Source organism: Leucoraja erinacea, chromosome 7 (assembly GCF_028641065.1).
Source record: "Leucoraja erinacea ecotype New England chromosome 7, Leri_hhj_1, whole genome shotgun sequence".
Classification (NCBI taxonomy): domain Eukaryota; kingdom Metazoa; phylum Chordata; class Chondrichthyes; order Rajiformes; family Rajidae; genus Leucoraja; species Leucoraja erinaceus.
This window is the reverse complement of record NC_073383.1, coordinates 56,163,592-56,183,988: the sequence shown is the minus strand read 5'-3', so window position 1 is coordinate 56,183,988 and position 20,397 is coordinate 56,163,592. Positions and strand designations below refer to the sequence as shown.

Here is a 20,397-nt window from a genome sequence, read left to right as displayed (position 1 = left end):
ATTCCCTGAACTTCCTCCTTAAATGATTTTGTGCCCACAATTCTCTGGGGCGGAGGATTCTAGAGATCCACTCCCTGTACTAAAAGTTCCCATGCACCTTGGTCTTAAATGACCACCCCCAATCTTGCAACTATGTGGCTTTGTTTGAGATTGTCCTGCTATTGGAATCATTTCAACATCTAACCTATCATGCCCTAGTATTATTTATATATATACACAAACCCTTCTGAAAAAATGACCTTTGCTGAAGAAAAACTGCTCAAAAACTGCTGGGAATATTGAATTGTTAACGTAAGACAAAAAAAAAAAAAAATTCACAGTAATTCAGTGTCAAACAATGTGGAAACAGGCCCTTCAGCCCAACATGCCCACGCCGACCAACATGTCCCATCTGCACTAGTCCCACTTGCCAGCGCTTGGCGCATATCCCTCTAAACCTATCCTATCCATGTACCTTTCCAAATGCCTCATAAATGTTAATGATAGTAATAAGGTCAGTCACTCACAGTACACAAAATGAACAGGATGGACAAAATAAAAACCGATATACTTAAAACGCGGATTGGGTAAGAAACCACCTCTTGACACAATTTAAATGGGTCAGTCACTCGCACAACAGGGGGGGGAAAGTTTTTTTTTTACCTCAGTCTTAAATGACCTCCCCTTTATTCTAAGACTGTGGCCCCTGGTTCCGCACTCGCCCCACATTGGGAATTTTTTTCCTGCATCTAACTTGTCCAATCATTTTATAATTGTATATGTTTCTATAAGATACCCCCTCATCCTTCTAAACTCCAGTGAATACAAGCCTAGCCTTTTTAATCTTTCCTCATATGACAGTCCACCATCCCAGGGACCATTCTCTTGAACCTACGCTGCACTGCCTCAATCACAAGGATGTCCTTCCTCAAATTAGGAGACCAAAACTGTACACGATACTCCAGATGTGGTCTCACCAGAGCCCTATACAACTGCAGAAGAACTTCTTTACTCCTATACTGAAATCCTCTTGTTATGAAGGCCAACATTCCATTAGCTTTCTTCACTGCCTGCTGATCCTGCACGCCAACTTTCAGTGACCAGTGTACAAGGATGCCCAGGTCTCGCTGTACCTCCCCCTTACCTAACCTAACCCCATTGAGATAATAATCTGCCCCCTTGTTTCTGCCGCCAAAGTGGATAACCTCACATTTATCTGTATTATACTGCATCTGCCACGCATCTGCCCAAACACTCAACCTGCCCAGGTCACCCTGCAACCTCCTAACATCCTCTTCACAGTTCACACTGCCACCCAGCTTTGTGTCAGCTGCAAACTTGCTAGTGTTGCTCCTAATTCCCTCTGCCTAATCATTAATATATATGGTAAACTGTTGCGGCCCCAATACCGAGCCTTGCGGCACTCCACTCGCCACTGCCTGCCATTCTGAAAAGGACCCGTTCACTCCTACTCTTTGCTTCCAGTCTGCCAACCAATTTTCTATCCATGTCAACGCCCTATCCCCAATACCATGTGCTCTAATTTTAGTCACCAGTCTCCCGTGCGGGACCTTTTCAAAGGCTTTCTGAAAGTCTAGATACACTACATCCACTTTTACTTTTACTTGTCACATCCTCAAAAAATTCCAGACGATTAGTCAAGCATGATTTCCCTTTCATAAATCCATGTTGACTTGGACTAATCCTTTTACTGCTATCCAAATACCCCATTATTACCCCTTTAATAATCGACTCCAGCATCTTTCCCACCACCAAAGTCAGGCTAACTGGTCTGTAATTCCCTGTTTTCTCTCTCGCTCCTTTCTTGAAAAGTGGGATAACATTAGCTATCCTCCAATCCACAGGAACTGATCCTGAATCCATTGAACATTGGAAAATGATCACCAATTCGTCCACTATTTCTAGAGCCACCTCCCTGAGGACCTTGGGATGCAGACCATCAGGCCCAGGGGATTTATCATCCTTCAGTCCCATTAGCCTACCCAATACTATTTCTCGCCTAATGAAAATTTCTTTCAGTTCCCCTACCCCCTTAGATCCTCTGTCCTCCAGTACATCTGGGAGATTGTTTGTGTCTTCCTTAGTGAAGACAGATCCGAAGTACCTATTCAACTCTTCTGCCATTTCCTTGCTGCCCATAATAATTTCACCCGTGTCTGCCTTCAAGGGACCCACATTTGACTTTGCTACTCTTTTTCCCCATAACATATCTAAAAAAGATATTTTACCTTTAATGTATTTACAAATCTCTTGAGATTATTATTATCCTTTAATTATTATCTGCCATACACAGCAACAAATTATAAGGAAGTTCCATTTGGTATCAAAAAGAGATGAAAACATCTGTAATTTCTTGAAAGGTTCATGTCAAATAGGGAGCAGACAGACTTATTTAGACATTATGCAACTTTGTATTTTGTTTTATTGTGTGGATTCTTTGGAGAGCGAACTGAGAATTTTGTATCTAATTCAGGTTTTTGTGGAAACATTGGACAAATGTTCTGAGAATGTCTGTGCGCTAGATTTAATGTTCCACATAGACAAAGTTTGCAATATTTTGGCAGAAATGGTAATGGTTTTGGAGACCAATATGAATGAAAGAGATACTCAGATTGATGCTCAGAACAAAATGGAAAAAATTGAGGCTAATCTTGCAGGAGCTCCAGCAGTGGCAACAGTGAAGAATATGAACCTTCTAGGAAACTCCTCAAAATATTCACATAGGAGACATCAGTTAAAAGTGCTACACCTAGCCTCATCAGCTTCCAGTTTAGAATATTTTCTAATTAAGGTTTATCATGCAACTATCTACCAAATTAAAAATCCAATTAGTATCAAGAAGTATTTTGGGAAATAATATTCCAAATTGCATCAGTAAAGCACAAAAGGCATTTTGTTGTGCTTGATTTATTTTATATCCAGTTTCCTGTGTAATGTTACATTTACATTCCAACGTTCTATGAAGTGACTTTTAATTATGAACTGGCTGCAATTATGGTAATTATTTAAGACCCAGTGACTTTGTACAATCTGTGCTATAAACTATTCATTATATATCTGATGGAGTTCATATAAATAGTAAAAGAACACTGAAATAAATTCATCCTAAATTTTAAAAAATAGGTTATGTTAATGGAACTTAATATTCAACAGGGAAATCACACCGAATGAGGATTTCATTAGTCCTTTTAGAATAGATACAAAAAACAATCTAAAAAATGGGTAAAATATATTTCCTGATGGATTAACCATGGAACGAAAACACACATACCGTGTCAAAATATTCAGATCATTACCTATCCCAAGTTCCAATTTTGGATAGCATAAATCTGGATTTATTTCAAAATGCGAAAAGTACCTGAAATAACTTTAAAAGACAGACATGGATTCATAGTCTGTCTCCCTTGTTCATGCATTTTGGTTACTTAGTTTATACTTAAGGACAAACTAAAACAAAAATCAAATACAATTATCAATAAACAATCAAACATTAAGAAAAATCATTGCTTACTTCCTTCACTTTCTTTATTCGAGCTACTAGGGCCTCTGCAGTCATGCTTCCGACAATAACCTCCAATGGAATTCCATTGTCTCCTATAAAAAAGCACGATGGAATGCATACCACAGGATCTGTATGTTATAGATTTAAGGACCATTTAAGGGACATTGCTGAGAAAAATCCAAAGACAATGTAGAAAATTATTGATGTATTCATGTGAAACAGTGAGAGAAGTTTTTATTCATAAAGATCTGCCATTCCATCAAGGTAAATTTTGTGCAATGGGGCTCACAGCCAGTACTCAAAGTTTAGAAATCCATTTATCTTTGGTCCATCTCCAAATAACATATTTTTAACAATAGCTCATTGGACTGACTATGCTATTGAGACCTTGCATGTAACAGAGATTTGCATATTGTAATCAGATATTGCTAGAAAATCTTTGAACGATGGCAAAGTTGGCAGGTTCATTCAATAACTACGGCAATTGATTTAAACAATTAAAGAAATAAAATACAGTATAACCTAAAAACCCCAAATATTTCAAAGTGATTAAGCCTGAGGGGGCACAGTAAAAATTCACAAGGATGTTGCCTGGCAGGAGAGCTTGAGTCACAAGGACTGAATAGATTGACACTGTTTTCCCTTGAGCGAAAGAAGATGAGCAGTGACCCAATAGGTTTCTAAAATAATGATGGGCATATAAGGGTAGTGGAGTCTAAAACTAGAGGGCACAGGTTAAAAATGGGAGGGAAAGATTAAAAGGGGATCTGAGGAGGTTTACAAGAATGATTCCAGGAATGAGTGGGTTAGCATATGAGCATTTGACAGCACTGGGCCTCTACTCTTCTCGAAGTCTTGACTAATCTGGAATTTTTTGAGGATGTAACAATTAGAATTTATAAGGATGGATGTGGTGTATCTGAACTTTCAAAAAGCCTTTGACAAGGCCACACACAAGGCATTAGTGTGCAAACTTCAAACACATGGTTTTAGGAGCAGGGTATTGACATGGATGGAGAACTGGTTGGCAGACAGGAAGCAAAGAGTAGGAATTAATGGATCCTCTTCAGAATGTCAGGCAGTGACTCGTGGAGTGCTGCAAGGCTCAGTGCTGGGACCCCAGTTATTTACAATAAATGTGTCTTTTTACAATACTGCACACAAAAATGTGACGAATGGGGTAAAATTTCAAATTCCTTCAAAAAAATTGACAAGCACTTTATTGGGTTCATGACTAACGTAGTACTAACAACAAATATAAGATAAGATAGCATATTGATGGCAAGTTTCTAAAAATGGCATCAGAATGGCATCTACACCTCCCGCTGCCTTAGCAGGGCAAAGAAGATCACCAAAGACAGCTCCCATCCTGCGTTTGGACTGTTCGACCTGCTGCCCTCTGGAAGGCGCTATAGGTGCATCAAATCCAGGACAAACAGACTCAGGAATAGTTGCTTTCCGAGAATTATATCTACTATAAATTCAAATTCACACATGCATTGACTACACCGCCCAACACGGACTTCCATCTGTATATATGTATGTAGCGCCACAGAATTTGTGCACCTATCCCCCCCCCCCCCCCCCCCTCCATCTCCCTTCTGTTTTTGTTTTTTCTGTTTCTTGTTTTTTGTGCTAAATTGTATGTATGCACTGAGTACGAGCAGCTTTCAGTTTCACTGTACATGTATAGTGACAATAAATGGCATATCTATCTAGAATACACAATTTTGTGTTACGGTGTCGCGTGGTGTCCACCAGTGACCTGGTTGGCACAGTAAGTGCACATATTTCTTATTCCTTTCTATGTTTATGAATACTATTGCAAACACAGTTTCCACTTTTTTCACCTGATCATGTAGTAGAATGCTGCATCCATCTGAGTGGCCACAAACGCGTTACACAAATGTTCGTTATGGTGGACACTAAAAGGTTTGGTGTCTCAGAAAATGAACGTTACATTATTAGCGAGACCAAACATTTTCACCAATGCGATCTAAACGGTACATCACTTTATGGATTTGGGTATCGATGGCCGATGATTCGTCAGATCGTTTGATTAGGGCTGATTTTTCTGTGTAAAATGCCTCCGTAATGGTCATTGCGGAGCTTCCCGAAGTTGACACGAAGGAACGAAGTTTGCGACTTGGTCCGTACGACAGATAAACAAGGGACAGTGTGTTGCCTTTCAGTCTTAAAGTTATCTAAGTTATATCTGCTATTTATAAGATTTAACATAATGGGTAGATTTTTGTTTAAAAAGTGAATACTAATCTTGTTCGTCAAAAACTCTCCAGTATTGTAAAATGACACATATATTAACTGTAAAGTGATATATTGACAGTGACTAGCACCGATGGATCGGGGAGGCGAGTCTGGTTGTGCAGCAGAGCATAAACACTAGCATCCCCCATCGAAATGCTGGAGTCAGACTCGAGGGCGGAATCCTCCTCAGACTGAGAATCAAGGACATTGTCGATCCTTTGGAGATTATTCAGCACCTGGCGAGGTGGCTGAGCCACGTTCCCACGGGAACGGCACATGGACGAGAAATGGTTAAGCTTTCTGCAAAAGTTACAGGCTTTTCCGATGGCAGGACAAGCAGCCTGTGGCAAGTGACCATATCCACAATTAGAGCACTTTCTGGCACCCTGGGGGCGGGGGACAAACTGGGGGCGAAACTGAGGTCTGGAATTACTGGGTGCCCTTCGTGGCACGAACACAGTCGCTACAGCGACGGTGCTGTTCCCAGAACCTCTCTCTCCACTGGCCGGAGCAACGACCTCAGCTAGCCTGCAGGCATGCACAGCTTCATTTAACGTGAGATCAGGTTTCCGCATTAAATCAGTTCGCAGCTTTTGATCAAGCATTCCATTAACTAGAATGTCCCGCGTGAGCTCGTCACGTAACTCACCAAAACGACATCGCTGCGACAGGTGGCGGAGGTCTGCAATGAAACATTCCACCGGCTCCCCAGGCTGCTGCCTGCGGGAGAACAAACGTGTTCTTTCCAAGATACGATTTGAAGGCAGGTCACAGATTTCAGTGAATTTTCTCAGGAGACAGATTGGGTCGTCAGGAGACTCCGCTTGCTCGACAACCTGGCCAGCCGCGTCCAGGACTGCTGGACGGTAGTCAAAGTGCCGAGCCCTCCTCATGGCATCCGGACGAGCGAGATTCAGCAGCAAAGATGCTCTGAGAGCAGGAGAGTCATTGTGGTGTGCGATGTTCACATAATGGTTGTAGTCCATAACAAACGTCTCCCATCGCTCCGCTATGTCAGCATCGAAAACTAACGGGGAAGGCTTGCGACACGACGAAGCCATCCTTGCACACACTTACAAGACAAATGAATAAAAAAAATCCGATAAACAGAGGCGCAGATTTACACTGGCTGACACCATGTAAAGGAAACTAGACGTCGTCCATAGTCCTTTAGCTAGATCTTTATTTAAACACTAATAACACACGTTCCAGTACTAACCACATCTGGTCTACACACGTACTGGAACCTAACAGGGAGGGAACATGCAGAGACTACAGTTATACTATAGAATGTGGGAGGGTCAATATGCTAATGAGGTAGTTACATATATGGTTGCATGCATAACCATCTACATTAACGATTTAGATGAAGCAATTAAATGTAACATCTCCAAGTTTGCGGATGACACAAAGCTGGATGGCAGTGTGAGCTGCGAGGAGGATGCTATGAGGCTGAAGGGTGACGTGGATAGCTTGGGTAAGTGGCCAGATGCAGTATAATGTGGATAAATGTGAGCCACGAAAGAACAAGGCAGATTATTATATGAATGGAGTCAGATTAGGAAAGGGGAGGTGCAAAAAGACCTGGGTGTCCTTGTACATCAGTCACTGAAAGTAAGCATGCAGGTACAGCAGGCAGTGAAGAAAGTAAATGGCATGTTGACCTTCATCGTGAGAAGATTTGAGTATAGGGGCAAGGAGGTCCTACGGCAGTTGTACAGGGCCCTGGTGAGACCGCACCTGGAGTATAGTGTGCAGTTTTGGTCTCCTAGCTTGAGGAAGAACATTCTTGCTATTGAGAGAGTGCAGCGTAGGTTCACCAGGTTAATTCCCAGGATGGCAGGACTAACATATGATGAAAGAATGGATCGACTGAGCTTATATTCCCTGGAATTTAGGAGGGATCTTATTGAAATATATAAAATTATTAAGGGATTGGACAGGCTAGATGCAGGAAAAATGTTCCCGACTTTGTGGGAGTACAGAACCAGGGGTCAGTTTAAGAATAAGGCCATTTAGGACTGAGATGATGAAAAACTTTATCACCCAGAGAGTTATGAATCTGTGAAATTCTCTGCCACAGAAGGCAGTGGAGGCAAATTCACTGGATGTATTCAAGAGAAATAGATATAGGTCTTAGGGCTAAAAGAATCAACGGATATGGGGAAAAGAAGGAACGGGGTACTGATTCTGGATGATCAGCCATGATCATATTGAATGGCAGTGCTGGCTCAAAAGGCCGAATGGCCTATTCCTGCACCTATTCTCTATGTTTCTATGTTATTCGCTGGTGTTTAGAAGGTGGAGGGGGACCTCATTAAAACTTACAGAATAATGGAAGGCATAGAGTGGATGTAGAAAGGATGTTTCCACTGGTGGGAGTCTAGGACCAGAGGTCATAGCCTCAGAATTAAAGGGCGCTAAAAAGAGGGTAGTTCATTTGTGGAACTCCAGAGGGCTGTGGAGGCAGTCAGTGGATATTTTTAGGGCAGGATGGACAAATTATTGATTAGAACGGGTGTCAAGGGTTATGGGGAGAAGACTGGGATTAGGAGGCAGAGATCGGCCATGATTGATTGGCAGAGTAGACTCGATGGGCAGCATGGCCCAATTCTACTCCTATAACTTGTGAAATGCAGTCGTGGGGGGGGGGGGGGGGGGGTGTGGGGGCGGGGAGGGTTTGGGAGGAGTGTGGACGGGAGGGTTGTGTGGGCGGGAGGGGGAGGGGGAGTTGTGGGGGGGGGGGAGAAGGGTGTGTGGGCGGGGAAGGGAGCTCGGAGAAAAGACGGGGTAAGAGCTATGGGGGAGAGGGGGTATCACGGGGAGGTGAGCAGGAGCCAGCATGGGGGACTAGAGAGGAAGGGGCTGGAGCTGGCGATGGGATTCACAGCGTGCGTTGGTCGCTCTCCTCCATCGGAATCAGAGTCTCTGCTTTCAGTTTGGCGACATCGGTGACATCTCAGACTCTGGGCCGGGCTGGGCTGATTCCGGCTGCTCCGAAATTGTGTTCTCCGCCGGCCATCCAGAGTGTCCCTCAGCTCCAGTAAAGACGCGATGGCGCAGGAAGGGGCAGACCGTCCCGCGGAGTGACAGAAGAGACTAATCTGCGCAGCGCTGACTGGCAGGAGAGGAGATCGATCTGTGCACGAGCGGTTTTTAAGATTTTTAAACCTCGATGACTTTTACAATAGACCACCGATCGGAACGAAACTTTGTGCACTCGCAGCACAGGAGAACGGTGAGTGAGCTGGCTAAAAATCGTAGCGCTATCGTGTACTGTTTTTGAGCAAATAGAAAAAACACGCAAACCGGAAGATAACAAGATCAGAGTTTTAATTATGTATGGATTCACCATTATTTTTTTCAATTATCTAGAATTTCAATCACTGGCATAATTCCCCCACCATGATGTCCTCTCCCATTTCTATTTCAGTTCTTCAAGGTCTCAAAGATCTGACTCGGCCTTCTCCAATTTCCCAGTAGGCTGTGGGCCGAGGAGCTTTATTCTAGTGTTTTGTGACCCAAGTCACAGAACGACATGAAATTTTCACATATTGTGTAAAAAATATATATAAATCACCCACGAAACTCGTCATGAACAAGACTTGCATATTTTTTTTTATTAAATTAGAGAAAAAACAGAACATTTCAGGTATTCATAGTCCAATCAAAGCACGTTTAACATTGAGTTGTCTGCCAGTGGGCCAATCACGTGTTTTGTTTCAGGCTAGCACATATCATAGCTGAGAGGGCTTCAATGATGCCTGTTTTAAGGGAGATTCCGATGAAGGTTCTTTGTCATGGAAACTTGCAGCAGGCTCATTGAATTTAGTGAGAAAAGCATTAAGAAGTCTGAAAAATGGATAGAAATGGAAGAAAGTCTTGAAAGCAAAGTCCCTGCTGAGCACAAAGTTGTGAAACTTTGTGAATCAACTCAAACTGAAAGGTAAGATCTAAAGTCTGAATTTGTGAAAATTAATCTGTATGGAGTTTAATTAATTTAATTGCACTCTTTATAAGGTGAAAAAATGAGATTTGGAGGCTGTACATTCACTCACACTCATTCATTCCTTCATACATTCATTCATCCTTCATTCATTAATACATTCATTCATCCTTCATTCATTCATTCACTCACTCACTCACTCATATATTCCCCCATTTATTCATCCTGCATTCATTCATTCATTCATTCATCATTCATTCATCCATCATTCATTCATTCATTCACTCACTCACTCATGAAGTTGAGGGCCTAAACTATATGTATCAATAGCAAGGTAAATTAAACATTTTCACTAATGCCAGCTTGTTGTAGAGTAATAAGTCTTAATCATCTAATCTCGGAGCTGCCTGCGATAATTTACCGGGAAAAGGTGCTCCGATTGCGGAGCCTATGTATTTAACATAGTGAAGCCGTGGTCTCAATTTAAAAGCGGCCAATTTGCGAATGCGGAGCCGCGGATCTTCTCCGCGGGGGGGGGGGGGGGGGGGGGGGGGGGGGGGTGTACATAGTGCTGTCCATAGCGGCCGTTTCCAGGAAAACTGAGGAATATATCTATCTGGAATATATATAGGTATAATGATATGCAATATTATTATACCTATATTACTATCTGGAATATATATAGGTATAATGATATATAGTTTAAATGGACTGCAACACGGAAATAGGCTGCCCATCGTGTAATATGGGCATTGGCCAATAGATGGCGCTTACTTTCCTGATCTCATTTTCTAATTAGTTTAATTAATTAATGTGCAACTTTCCGCAATCATGAGTTATGACTTCCTTCTCAATTATATTTCCTCGAAATCTGTGGAAAATTGCATGTAGTTTGGTGACTTGGGTCACGAAAACTGATTTCTAGACACATTTTTGATGCTCGGCCCAGCCTACAGCTCTAATTCTGTTCAACACCATCAATGAAATTCTTATTCATTATCTATTATTTGTCTTATTCTAATAAAACAACAGCAATCTGCAAAAATATTTACAAAAGAATCATGTCCCAACTAACGTGTCGGAAAGAACTGCAGATGCTGGTTTAAATAGTAAGTAGACTGTTAGGCGCTTCCCCCTCCTGGTGAATGCTATGTACTTACCTTTCTGTTTCTCTCCCGCGTACAGGCCTCGTGGCTGTGAGTCTGGAATCAAGGGGTTAAAGGCTCCTGTACCCGATTGGCCAAGCTGCGTCAGGTGACGGGTGACTCATCTGAAGCTTAAATACCAGAGCTTCCCAGGATTCTCTCGCTTCTTCATCGACCCTGACTGATGAGCAGACTGCTGGTGTGGGCCGAGGGAGGCCTGGCCACATGGCATAGAACTTTGTGTACTTTCACCATTCCTTGGTAACAAATATTGAATTGGGACGGATAAGGGCTGACCTTAGTGTTTTCGTGTATTTTGTTTCAGGGTTATATCTCTTTAGGCAGGTTTTAGAGTCTCCGGTTCGACGGTCCATCACGTGGCTGGCTGGAGCATTGTTAAATTGTTTGTCAGTTCATCCATATCCCTGACTGGGTTGTTTAAATCAGGTTTGGGTTTTGTGTTCTATTGTATAATTAAAACTATTTTTGAACTTGAACCTGGTTTTTGCCTTGTGTTACGCGGCTCTGAAGTACCTGCATTCGGGAGTCGTAACAAAATGGGGGCTCGTCCGGGATGTGAGGACCCTAGACGTTTTGGGGGGTTTTTTTGGTAGGCTTCTGGTGACTGAGGAAGTCTGTGTGTGTGAGGGAATTTTTTTCTTCCCTGTTTGTGGTAGCATTTGTGCCCAGTGTTTAGCTGGTGGTTTGGTGCTACTTTTGATATGGAATTTAAGGTGCAAGACTTTGTTGAGGCTCCTAGTCGGGAGTTGTTTGATAGATGTACGAAGGAGCATTTGATTTTGCTGGCAGAGAACTATGACGTGCCTATTGACAAGCATTCAAAGAAACAGTCCATTAAATCAGTGTTGTGGGCTGCGTTGGTGGAGGGTGGGGTTTTGCCTGGCTGTGCAGACAGTCCCCCACCTTCTGTTCAGCCTGATCAGGACATGGAGGCAGTCATTAGGTTGAAGGAGTTAGAGCTGGCCTTGAAAAAGGATGAGCTCATGCATGTTCTTGAAATGAAACGACTTGAGGAGGAAACCAAGAGGGCTGAGGAGGAAACCAAGAGGGCAGAGATTAGGCTGCGGGAGAAGGAATTGGATGCCTCCCGGGTTTCTTCTAGGGAACGGGAGTTTGATATGAGCAAGAACATCCGCCTGGTTCCCCCGTTTAGTGAGAAGGATGTGGACAAGTATTTCACAGTGTTTGAACGGGTGGCTTTGTCCTTGAAGTGGTCTAGGGATGTGTGGACCTTGCTATTGCAGTGTGTCCTTGTGGGTAAAGCACGGGAGGTGTATTCGTCTTTATCTGTTGAAAGCAGTCTGGACTATGAGTGTGTGAAGTCTACAGTATTAAGGGCTTATGAATTAGTTCCAGAGGCGTACCGGCAGAAATTCCGGCGCTTTAGGAAGTTTGATAGTCAGACTTATGTGGAGTTTGCTAGGGAGAAGGAGGCACTTTTTGACAGGTGGTGCGCTTCTCAAGGAGTGAAGGATTTTGAGCTACTGCGGGCCTTGATGATTATGGAAGACTTTAAGAACTGTCTCCCTGAGAGGGTTGCTATTTACCTTAATGAGCAGAAGGTGAATGAGGTGTCTAAGGCCGCGGTGTTGGCAGATGAGTATGTATTGACTCATAAATCTGATTTTGTTGGGCGATCCTATAGTTTTGGTGCACGGCCGGTTGATCGTGGTGGTGTCGCCGGTGGCAGTGTCAAAGCTGTTTCTGTGCCTGCAAGTGGCAGCACGTTGATACAGGGGGAGGTCCGAGCTGATAAGGTTGACGGAAATTTGAGGACTAAGGAAGGTCCTGTGTGCTACTATTGTAGAGGGAAAGGGCACATGTTAAAGTCGTGTCCCGTTCTGAAGCAGAAAAATGCAAAGCCTGTGGCTTTGGTGGGTACACAGAAGACACCTGTGGTACCTGAGGTGCCCGAGTCTGATGAGTGTAGGAATTATTCTGCGTTCATCATGAATGGTTTTGTTTCTCTAGAGGATGGGGGTGATAGAGTTCCAGTATCCATCTTGCGTGATACTGGTGCTACTCAGTCCTTTATATTGGATAGTGTACTGCCGTTTTCTGGGGAATCATCGGTTGGGTCAAGTGTCCCTGTGGTAGGATTCGGGATGGATGACATGGTAGTGCCTTTGCATACCTTGAGTCTCGAGTCAGAGTTGGTTTCAGGCCGGGTAACTGTTGGGTTACGGCCGTGTTTTCCCGTTGGGGGAGTTTCTGTGATTTCGGGGAATGACTTGGCAGGAGGTAGAGTTTTAGTTACTCCTGAGGTGACGGCTGTTCCGATGGTGCAGAGTCCTGATAGATTGGCTATGCAGCATCCGAGGGTCTTCGCAGCTTGTGCTGTCACGAGGGCTTATGGCTAAGAGCCAGGCGAAGTTTGAGGATGTGGTGGACCTGAGTGAGAGCATTTTTGGGGATCAGGATGATAGATCCTGTGTTGTGAAGGGTGTTTCTCCATCTCAAGATGGGGTAGTGTCTGGAAATGTGCCGGTGTTGCTGTCACGTGACCGGCTGGTTGAGGAGCAAAAGAGTGATCCAGGTTTATCTGATCTGTTCGACTGCGCGGTGCCCGAGGGGGATATGGATTCCACGGCAAAGGGTTATTTTCTAAGGGATGGCTTACTGATGCGAAAGTGGTCTCCCTTGGATATATCTGGGCATGATGATTGGAGCGTGGTTGATCAGATTGTGATGCCTCGTCGGTATAGGGACGAGATACTCTGTTTGGCTCATGATGGTCCTCTGGGTGGACATTTGGGGGTCAATAAGACGTATGACCGTATCTTACGGAATTTATTTTGGCCAGGGTTGAAAAAGGACGTGAAACGGCACTGCAGGTGTTGTCACATTTGCCAGGTGGCAGGAAAGCCGAACCAATCGATTGTTCCTGCGCCTTTATATCCAATCCCTGTGGTCGGTGAGCCGTTTGAGCAGATACTAGTTGATTGTGTGGGTCCTCTACCTCGGACAAGGGTGGGCAACAAGTTTTTATTAACAATTATGTGTGCGTCTACCCGCTTTCCGGAGGTGGTCCCTTTGCGTAGAATTACTGCCCCTACCATTGTTAAGTCTCTCACTAAGTTTTTTTCGTTGTTCGGTTTGCCCAAGGTTGTGCAGAGTGACCAAGGTTCCAACTTCATGTCGAAGGTTTTTGGTCAGGTAATGAAGTTGTTAGATATTAAGCATTGTTACTCCAGTGCGTATCATCCTGAGAGCCAGGGAGCTCTCGAGAGGATTCACCAGACTTTGAAATCTATGTTGAGGACTTACTGCCTGGAGTTTGAAAAAGACTGGGATGATCATCTAGTTATGTTTGCGGTGCGTGAGGTCGTGCAGGAGTCTTTAGGGTTCAGTCCTGCTGACCTGGTGTTCGCGCATACTGTACGTGGTCCGTTGAGGGTCCTGAAGGAGAAATGGTTGCAGGAGGATACAAAACGTAGTATTTTAGACCACGTCTGTACTTTTCGCTCTAGACTGAGGAGGGCATGCGAACTGGCAATGGGTAATCTTGCTTCTGCTCAGTCTAGGATGAAGGACTGGTTCGACAGGAAGGCTTCTAGTAGGAATTTTTCTCCAGGTGACAAGGTCCTGGTGTTCTTGCCTATTCCTCCTTCCAGTCTGCCGGCTCGGTATAGCGGTCCCTATCAGGTGGTTAAGAAGGTTGGTGAGAGGGATTACGTTATTGGTACCCCTGATCGGATGCGTAAGACTCAGCTCTATCATGTCAACATGATGAAGCAGTACCATGAGCAAGAGCCTGTGGGGGTTGATGGGGAGGAGCTCTGTCCTTCGGTTTCGTCTAAGCCTGTTTTGGCTGCAGTGGTGCTGCCCCCTGACACGGGTGGTGATGTGGGTGAGGCACGGTTGTCTGTGGCAGTGACGCAGGGAAAGCTGAGTAACTCTGAGGCTTTGGAGTCGCTTCCCTTGCGGTTGTCTCATTTGACTGAAGGTCAGCGGGGTGATCTGCTTGCTTTGGTGGAGTCAAATGGGTCACTGTTCTCGGATGTGCCTTCTCAGACGTTTGTGCTGCAGCATGACATTGACGTGGCCGGTGCTGCGCCAATTAAACAGCATCCGTATCGGGTCAACCCTGACAAGCGTCATCGTCTAAGGAGTCAGGTTGACTATATGCGGCGGCATGGCATTGCTGAACCTAGTTGTAGTCCGTGGAGTTCTCCGTGTCTACTGGCTACGAAGGCTAATGGGGAGGACAGGTTTTGCACGGACTTTCGGAAAGTAAATGGTGTAACTAAGCCGGATTGCTATCCTCTCCCACGGATGGAGGATTGCGTGGATCGTGTGGGAAGTGCATCTTTTGTGTCTAAATTGGACTTGTTAAAAGGCTATTGGCAAGTTCCTTTGACTAGGCGGCGAGGGAGATCTCTGCGTTCGTTATGCCTGATGACTTTCTTCAGTACACGGTAATGGCATTTGGAATGCGCAATGCGCCGGCAACCTTCCAACGGTTGGTGAACACTGTATTATCTGGTTTGTCCTTCTGTGAGGCATACCTTGATGATTTGGTTGTGTGCTCCAGGTCGTGGTTCGAACACATCGGTCATCTGAAGGCGGTATTTCATCGTCTAGCGGAGGCAAACATAACGATCAATCTGGGGAAGTGTGAGTTTGGCCAGGCCACGGTAACGTATCTGGGTAAAGTGGTGGGCCGGGGTCAGGTTCGCACTCTCAAGGAAAAGGTGGGGCATATTGTCGCATTTCCTGCTCCCACCTCTAGGACTGAACTCCGTAGGTATCTGGCTATGGTTGGGTACTATAGAGGATTCTGTCCAAACTTCTCTGCGGTGGCTGCCCCTTTGACGGATTTGCTGAGTCCGAAGGTAGCTTTTGTGTGGTCCGCAGTGTTAACAAGCCTTTGATCATACTAAAAGTCTTCTGGTGCGCGCACCTGATTTTGAGCGTCCATTTAAGCTGGCAGTGGATGCTAGTGATCGTGGGGTTGGTGGAGTTCTTCTACAGGATGATTCAGATGGGGTGGAGCATCCAGTTTCGTACTTCTCTAAGAAGTTTAATCGTCATCAGAAGTGGTACTCCACCATTGAGAAAGAAACCCTTGCTGTTTTAATGTCTCTGAATCATTTCAAGGTTTATGTTGGCTCCTCGAATGTCCCTGTCATCATACTCACGGATCATAATCCTTTGGTATTTTTGCAAAATATGCGGAATAAGAACCGGCGGTTGATGAGCTGGAGCTTGCAGCTGCAGGACTTCAACCTGGAGATCAGGCATATCCGTGGCAAAGATAATGTATTGGCTGATGCATTGTCGCGCCAGTGATGTCTGTGCTACTGAATAGTTGCTGAAATTTGGTGGTGTTTTTTAGTTCATTTTCAGAAACTTATTCAGTATCTTTGAGTGGGGGTGTTAGGCGCTTCCCCCTCCTGGTGAATGCTATGTACTTACCTTTCTGTTTCTCTCCCGCGTACAGGCCTCGTGGCTGTGAGTCTGGAATCAAGGGGTTAAAGGCTCCTGTACCCGATTGGCCAAGCTGCGTCAGGTGACGGGTGACTCACCTGAACCTTAAATACCAGAGCTTCCCAGGATTCTCTCGCTTCTTCATCGACCCTGACTGATGAGCAGACTGCTGGTGTGGGCCGAGGGAGGCCTGGCCACATGGCATAGAACTTTGTGTACTTTCACCATTCCTTGGTAACAAATATTGAATTGGGACGGATAAGGGCTGACCTTAGTGTTTTCGTGTATTTTGTTTCAGGGTTATATCTCTTTGGGCAGGTTTTAGAGTCTCCGGTTCGACGGTCCATCACGTGGCTGGCTGGAGCATTGTTAAATTGTTTGTCAGTTCATCCATATCCCTGACTGGGTTGTTTAAATCAGGTTTGGGGTTTGTGTTCCATTGTATAATTAAAACTATTTTTGAACTTGAACCTGGTTTTTGCCTTGTGTTACGCGGCTCTGAAGTACCTGCATTCGGGAGTCGTAACATAGACACAAAATGTTGGAGTAACTCAATAAGGCAGCATCTCTGGAGAGAAGGAATGGGTGACGTTTCGGGTTGAGATCCTTCTTCAGACCAATTTCCAAACAATCTATTTGACACCAGTCAGGCCGTTTAAAACTAAAAAGTGTTTTATTTATAAAACTGTATATATTTATCAATAAAACCTCCTCTACAGTTATCTGATAGTACAACAACCACTTATGGTATTCACATCTCAAATATAGCCATTTCATAAACTTCCACCATGTTAAAAAGAAAATAACAAATTAAATACATATGAAATTAATTTAGAGATACAGAATGGACACAGGCCCTTCAGCACACTGAGTCAATGCTGGCCAATGATCAACCAATTTTCCTGCCTTGAAAAATTCTTGAAATAATTATTGGAGAATTTGCCTATTGTTGAATTTCTGCAAATCACATCTTCCATAACCTGGGAATCCCCTGAATATTGTAACAATGAAATAAAAACCTTATGAAAAGTATATTCCTTAGAAATTAAATTATTACATCAAGGTTGTCCATGACAAAAACATTGAGACAAGCTATTTTAATAAGTGCCAGAGCACCTCTAGGTCCGTTTGCTGCATGGATCTTTCTTAAACTTCTTGGACTTGGAGAATTAAAAACAATTTCTTCACCAATGGTGGACTTTGACAAATGAGACAGAAGCCTCTTTCCTTAAGTTTTCACAGCACAAAATGTCAACAACCATGGGAGCAACAAAATGGTAGAGGAGAAAATAGCCTAGTCAAGGGAAATGGAAAAAGGGACAAAACTGACGTCCCTGTGTGCAAATGTGCAAATAAGAGGGTTTTTTTCTCAGCTTGATATCTGTATTTATAACGTTCTTGTTTTCTGTATCAAGTGACTTCAGTAAACATAGGACTATCATGACAGAATGTGATGATTGTCTAATATAAATCCTGTCTATGTCATTTCCTAGTATTGGCAGGTTTGAATTTACAAGCTTTAAAAGTGTTTCTATGCAAACTACTTTCACTTTCGAGAACAGATGAACAGTAAAAGGATACAAATTTGAGAAAACTGCATACATGCTTCACTGTAGGAAAAATAAAAGATATCAAATATTATAATTGCATTGAGATATTCTAAAATAAAAATTAATCTAAATATCAGTTAAAAAAATAAAAACCAACAATCTATCCTTTGACAAACTGTATGTGGGACACTTGCCTTTTAGCGTCTATCTTAATTGCAACAAAAGAGTTTGCAGTTGCTTCTTCTGCTCCTTCAGCTTCCCAAAATGCAGCCATCTGGCTTGACTGTTCATCATCCCCTAAAAATAACAATGATTAGTATTCAAAACAGATCAGACACTATTTCTGTGAGATATGCAGTTCATTACCACTTCCATGTTTTATATTTTTACTGAACAGAATGGGCGTTGATAAATCAGATTAATATTACACTTGAGCGCATCCTAAAACATTAAATGTAAAACTACCATTAAATCATACTTAACACGAGTACAACCAATTTTAACAAAACTAGGAATGAATCTAAAATAAGGTGAAGGACGGGTCCCCGTCCCCGTCCCCCAATGCAATATTCCACCACTCACCCATGGACCCAACTGCGCAGGCGCGGCTGACGGGTTCCCGTTGTGACGCCAGAGATCCCCATTGTGATGCGAGTCACAGCAACACCCTTCCAACTGCGCAGACGCAGCTGCCAAGTGACCAAGCGCAGCCCCATAGGGTCCCCCTCACCCAATGCAATATTCCACCATTCACCCATAGCCCCCAATTGCGCAGGCGCGGTTGACGGGTTCCCGTTGTGACGCCAGAGATCCCCGTTGTGACGTCAGAGATCTCCGTTGTGACGCGAGTCAAAATGACGACCTGAAAATGGCAGCGGGCCCGGCAACCCTCCCCCCACTGCGCACGCGTGGATACCAGGCACAGCAACCCTCCCCCAACTGCGCAGGCGCGGCCGGTAAGTGGGACTGCCTCTTCCTTCCCATTTATTAAAGTTTAAAATGTCAATAACTTGTAAAATATAACATCAATCTGAATGAAACTTGCTACTACACACCGCAGGACAATGGTGAGTAAGGTGGGCCTAAAATTGTCGCGCTGTCATGTACCGTCTTGGCTGTATTTCGGGAACAAATACAGGTACAAACAAACAAGATGAGAGTTTTAGTAATATATTATATATTAATAATAACCAGACAAGTGGTCCCTGTCACACGGGAGGCCTGGTCCCCCAACGCAATCCCATTCACCCAACGTAATATTCCACCACTCACCCACAGCCCCCATGGGAGGCCTGGTCCTCCAACGCAACCCGTTCCCCAACGTAATATTCCACCACTCACCCGTTCCCCCAACGCAACCCGTTTACACCACTCACCCGATCCCCCAATGCAACCCATTCCCCCAGCGCAATATTCCACCACTCACCCATAGCCCCCAACTGCGCAGGCGCGGCTCATTCTCCCTCATCCCCGTGCACTCCTTACCCCTCCGCTTCACCCTCCGTCTTCTTTCCCCTTCTCCTCCCCTCCCCTCTCTTTCCCTCACTTCTCCTTTCCCCTACTCTCAGTCAATCCGTCTCTTCTTCCGTAACCCCTCTCCCTCCTTATTCCCATCCTCTCCCTCTATCTGTTTAAATAACATTAAACAACAATCCTCTCCTCGTCCCCTCCCCCACTCTCCTGCCAGCAATGTAACAAACCTCTCAAAAAACCAAGTCATGTTATACGCAACAAATCCAAAAATTGTTCACAATTTGGAACTGTGCATGGCAGCATCTGAGCCAGCATAAGCACATAAATCAATTAAAGACCACAAAGCAATTAATTTATCTATATCTATATCAGTGCAAGGAAATGTGAGTATAGGAGCAAAGGGGTCCTTCTGCAGTTGTACAGGGCCCTAGTGAGACCATACCTGGAGTATTGTCTGCAGTTTTGGTCTCCTAATTTGAGGAAGGACGTTCTTGCTATTGAGGGAGTGCAGCGCAGGTTTACAAGGTTAATTCCCGGGATGGCGGGACTGTCACATGCTGAGAGAATGGAGACTGGGCTTGTATATTCTGGAATTTAGAAGGATGAGAGGATATCTTATTGAAACATATAAGATTATTAAGGGTTTGGACACGTTAGCGGCAGGAAACATGTTCCCGATGTAGGGCGAGTCCAGAACCAGGGGCCACAGTTTAAGAATAAGGGGTATGCCATTTAGAACGGAGATGGGGAAACACTTTTTCACACAGAGTTGTGTGTCTGTGGAATTCTCTGCCTCAGAGGGCGTAGAAGGCGGTTCTCTGGATATTTTCAAGAGAGCTAAATAGGGGTCTTAAAGAGGATATGGGGAGAAGACAGGAACAGGGTACTGATTGGAGATGATCAATGATCACATTGAATGGCGGTGCTGGCTCGAAGGGCGGAATGGCCCACTCCTGCACCTATTGTCTATTGCATTTCCTTCAGGAGTATGTCGAATGTGTTTGCATCATTTCTGTTGCCAGAATTGGTCAGTACAAGGGACGCAAAATATTCTGCTTGCTAAAT

General features: G+C 44.2%; 1 protein-coding gene and 1 pseudogene across 1 annotated transcript in view; one reads left to right on the top strand and one right to left on the bottom strand.

Moving 5' to 3' along the window:
- ubxn4 (UBX domain protein 4) overlaps positions 1-20,397 on the bottom strand; it is a 64,350-nt gene that overhangs the window by 27,684 nt on the left and 16,269 nt on the right. The window contains exons 2-4 of the mRNA XM_055638642.1: positions 18,054-18,156; positions 17,891-17,919; positions 3,512-3,630 (exon numbers count right to left, since the gene is read on the bottom strand). Coding sequence (XP_055494617.1) covers positions 3,512-3,630; positions 17,891-17,919; positions 18,054-18,156 — 251 coding nt within the window. The remainder of the gene's footprint in view (positions 1-3,511; positions 3,631-17,890; positions 17,920-18,053; positions 18,157-20,397) is intronic.
- LOC129698538 (AP-3 complex subunit sigma-1-like) lies at positions 596-2,738 on the top strand (annotated as a pseudogene).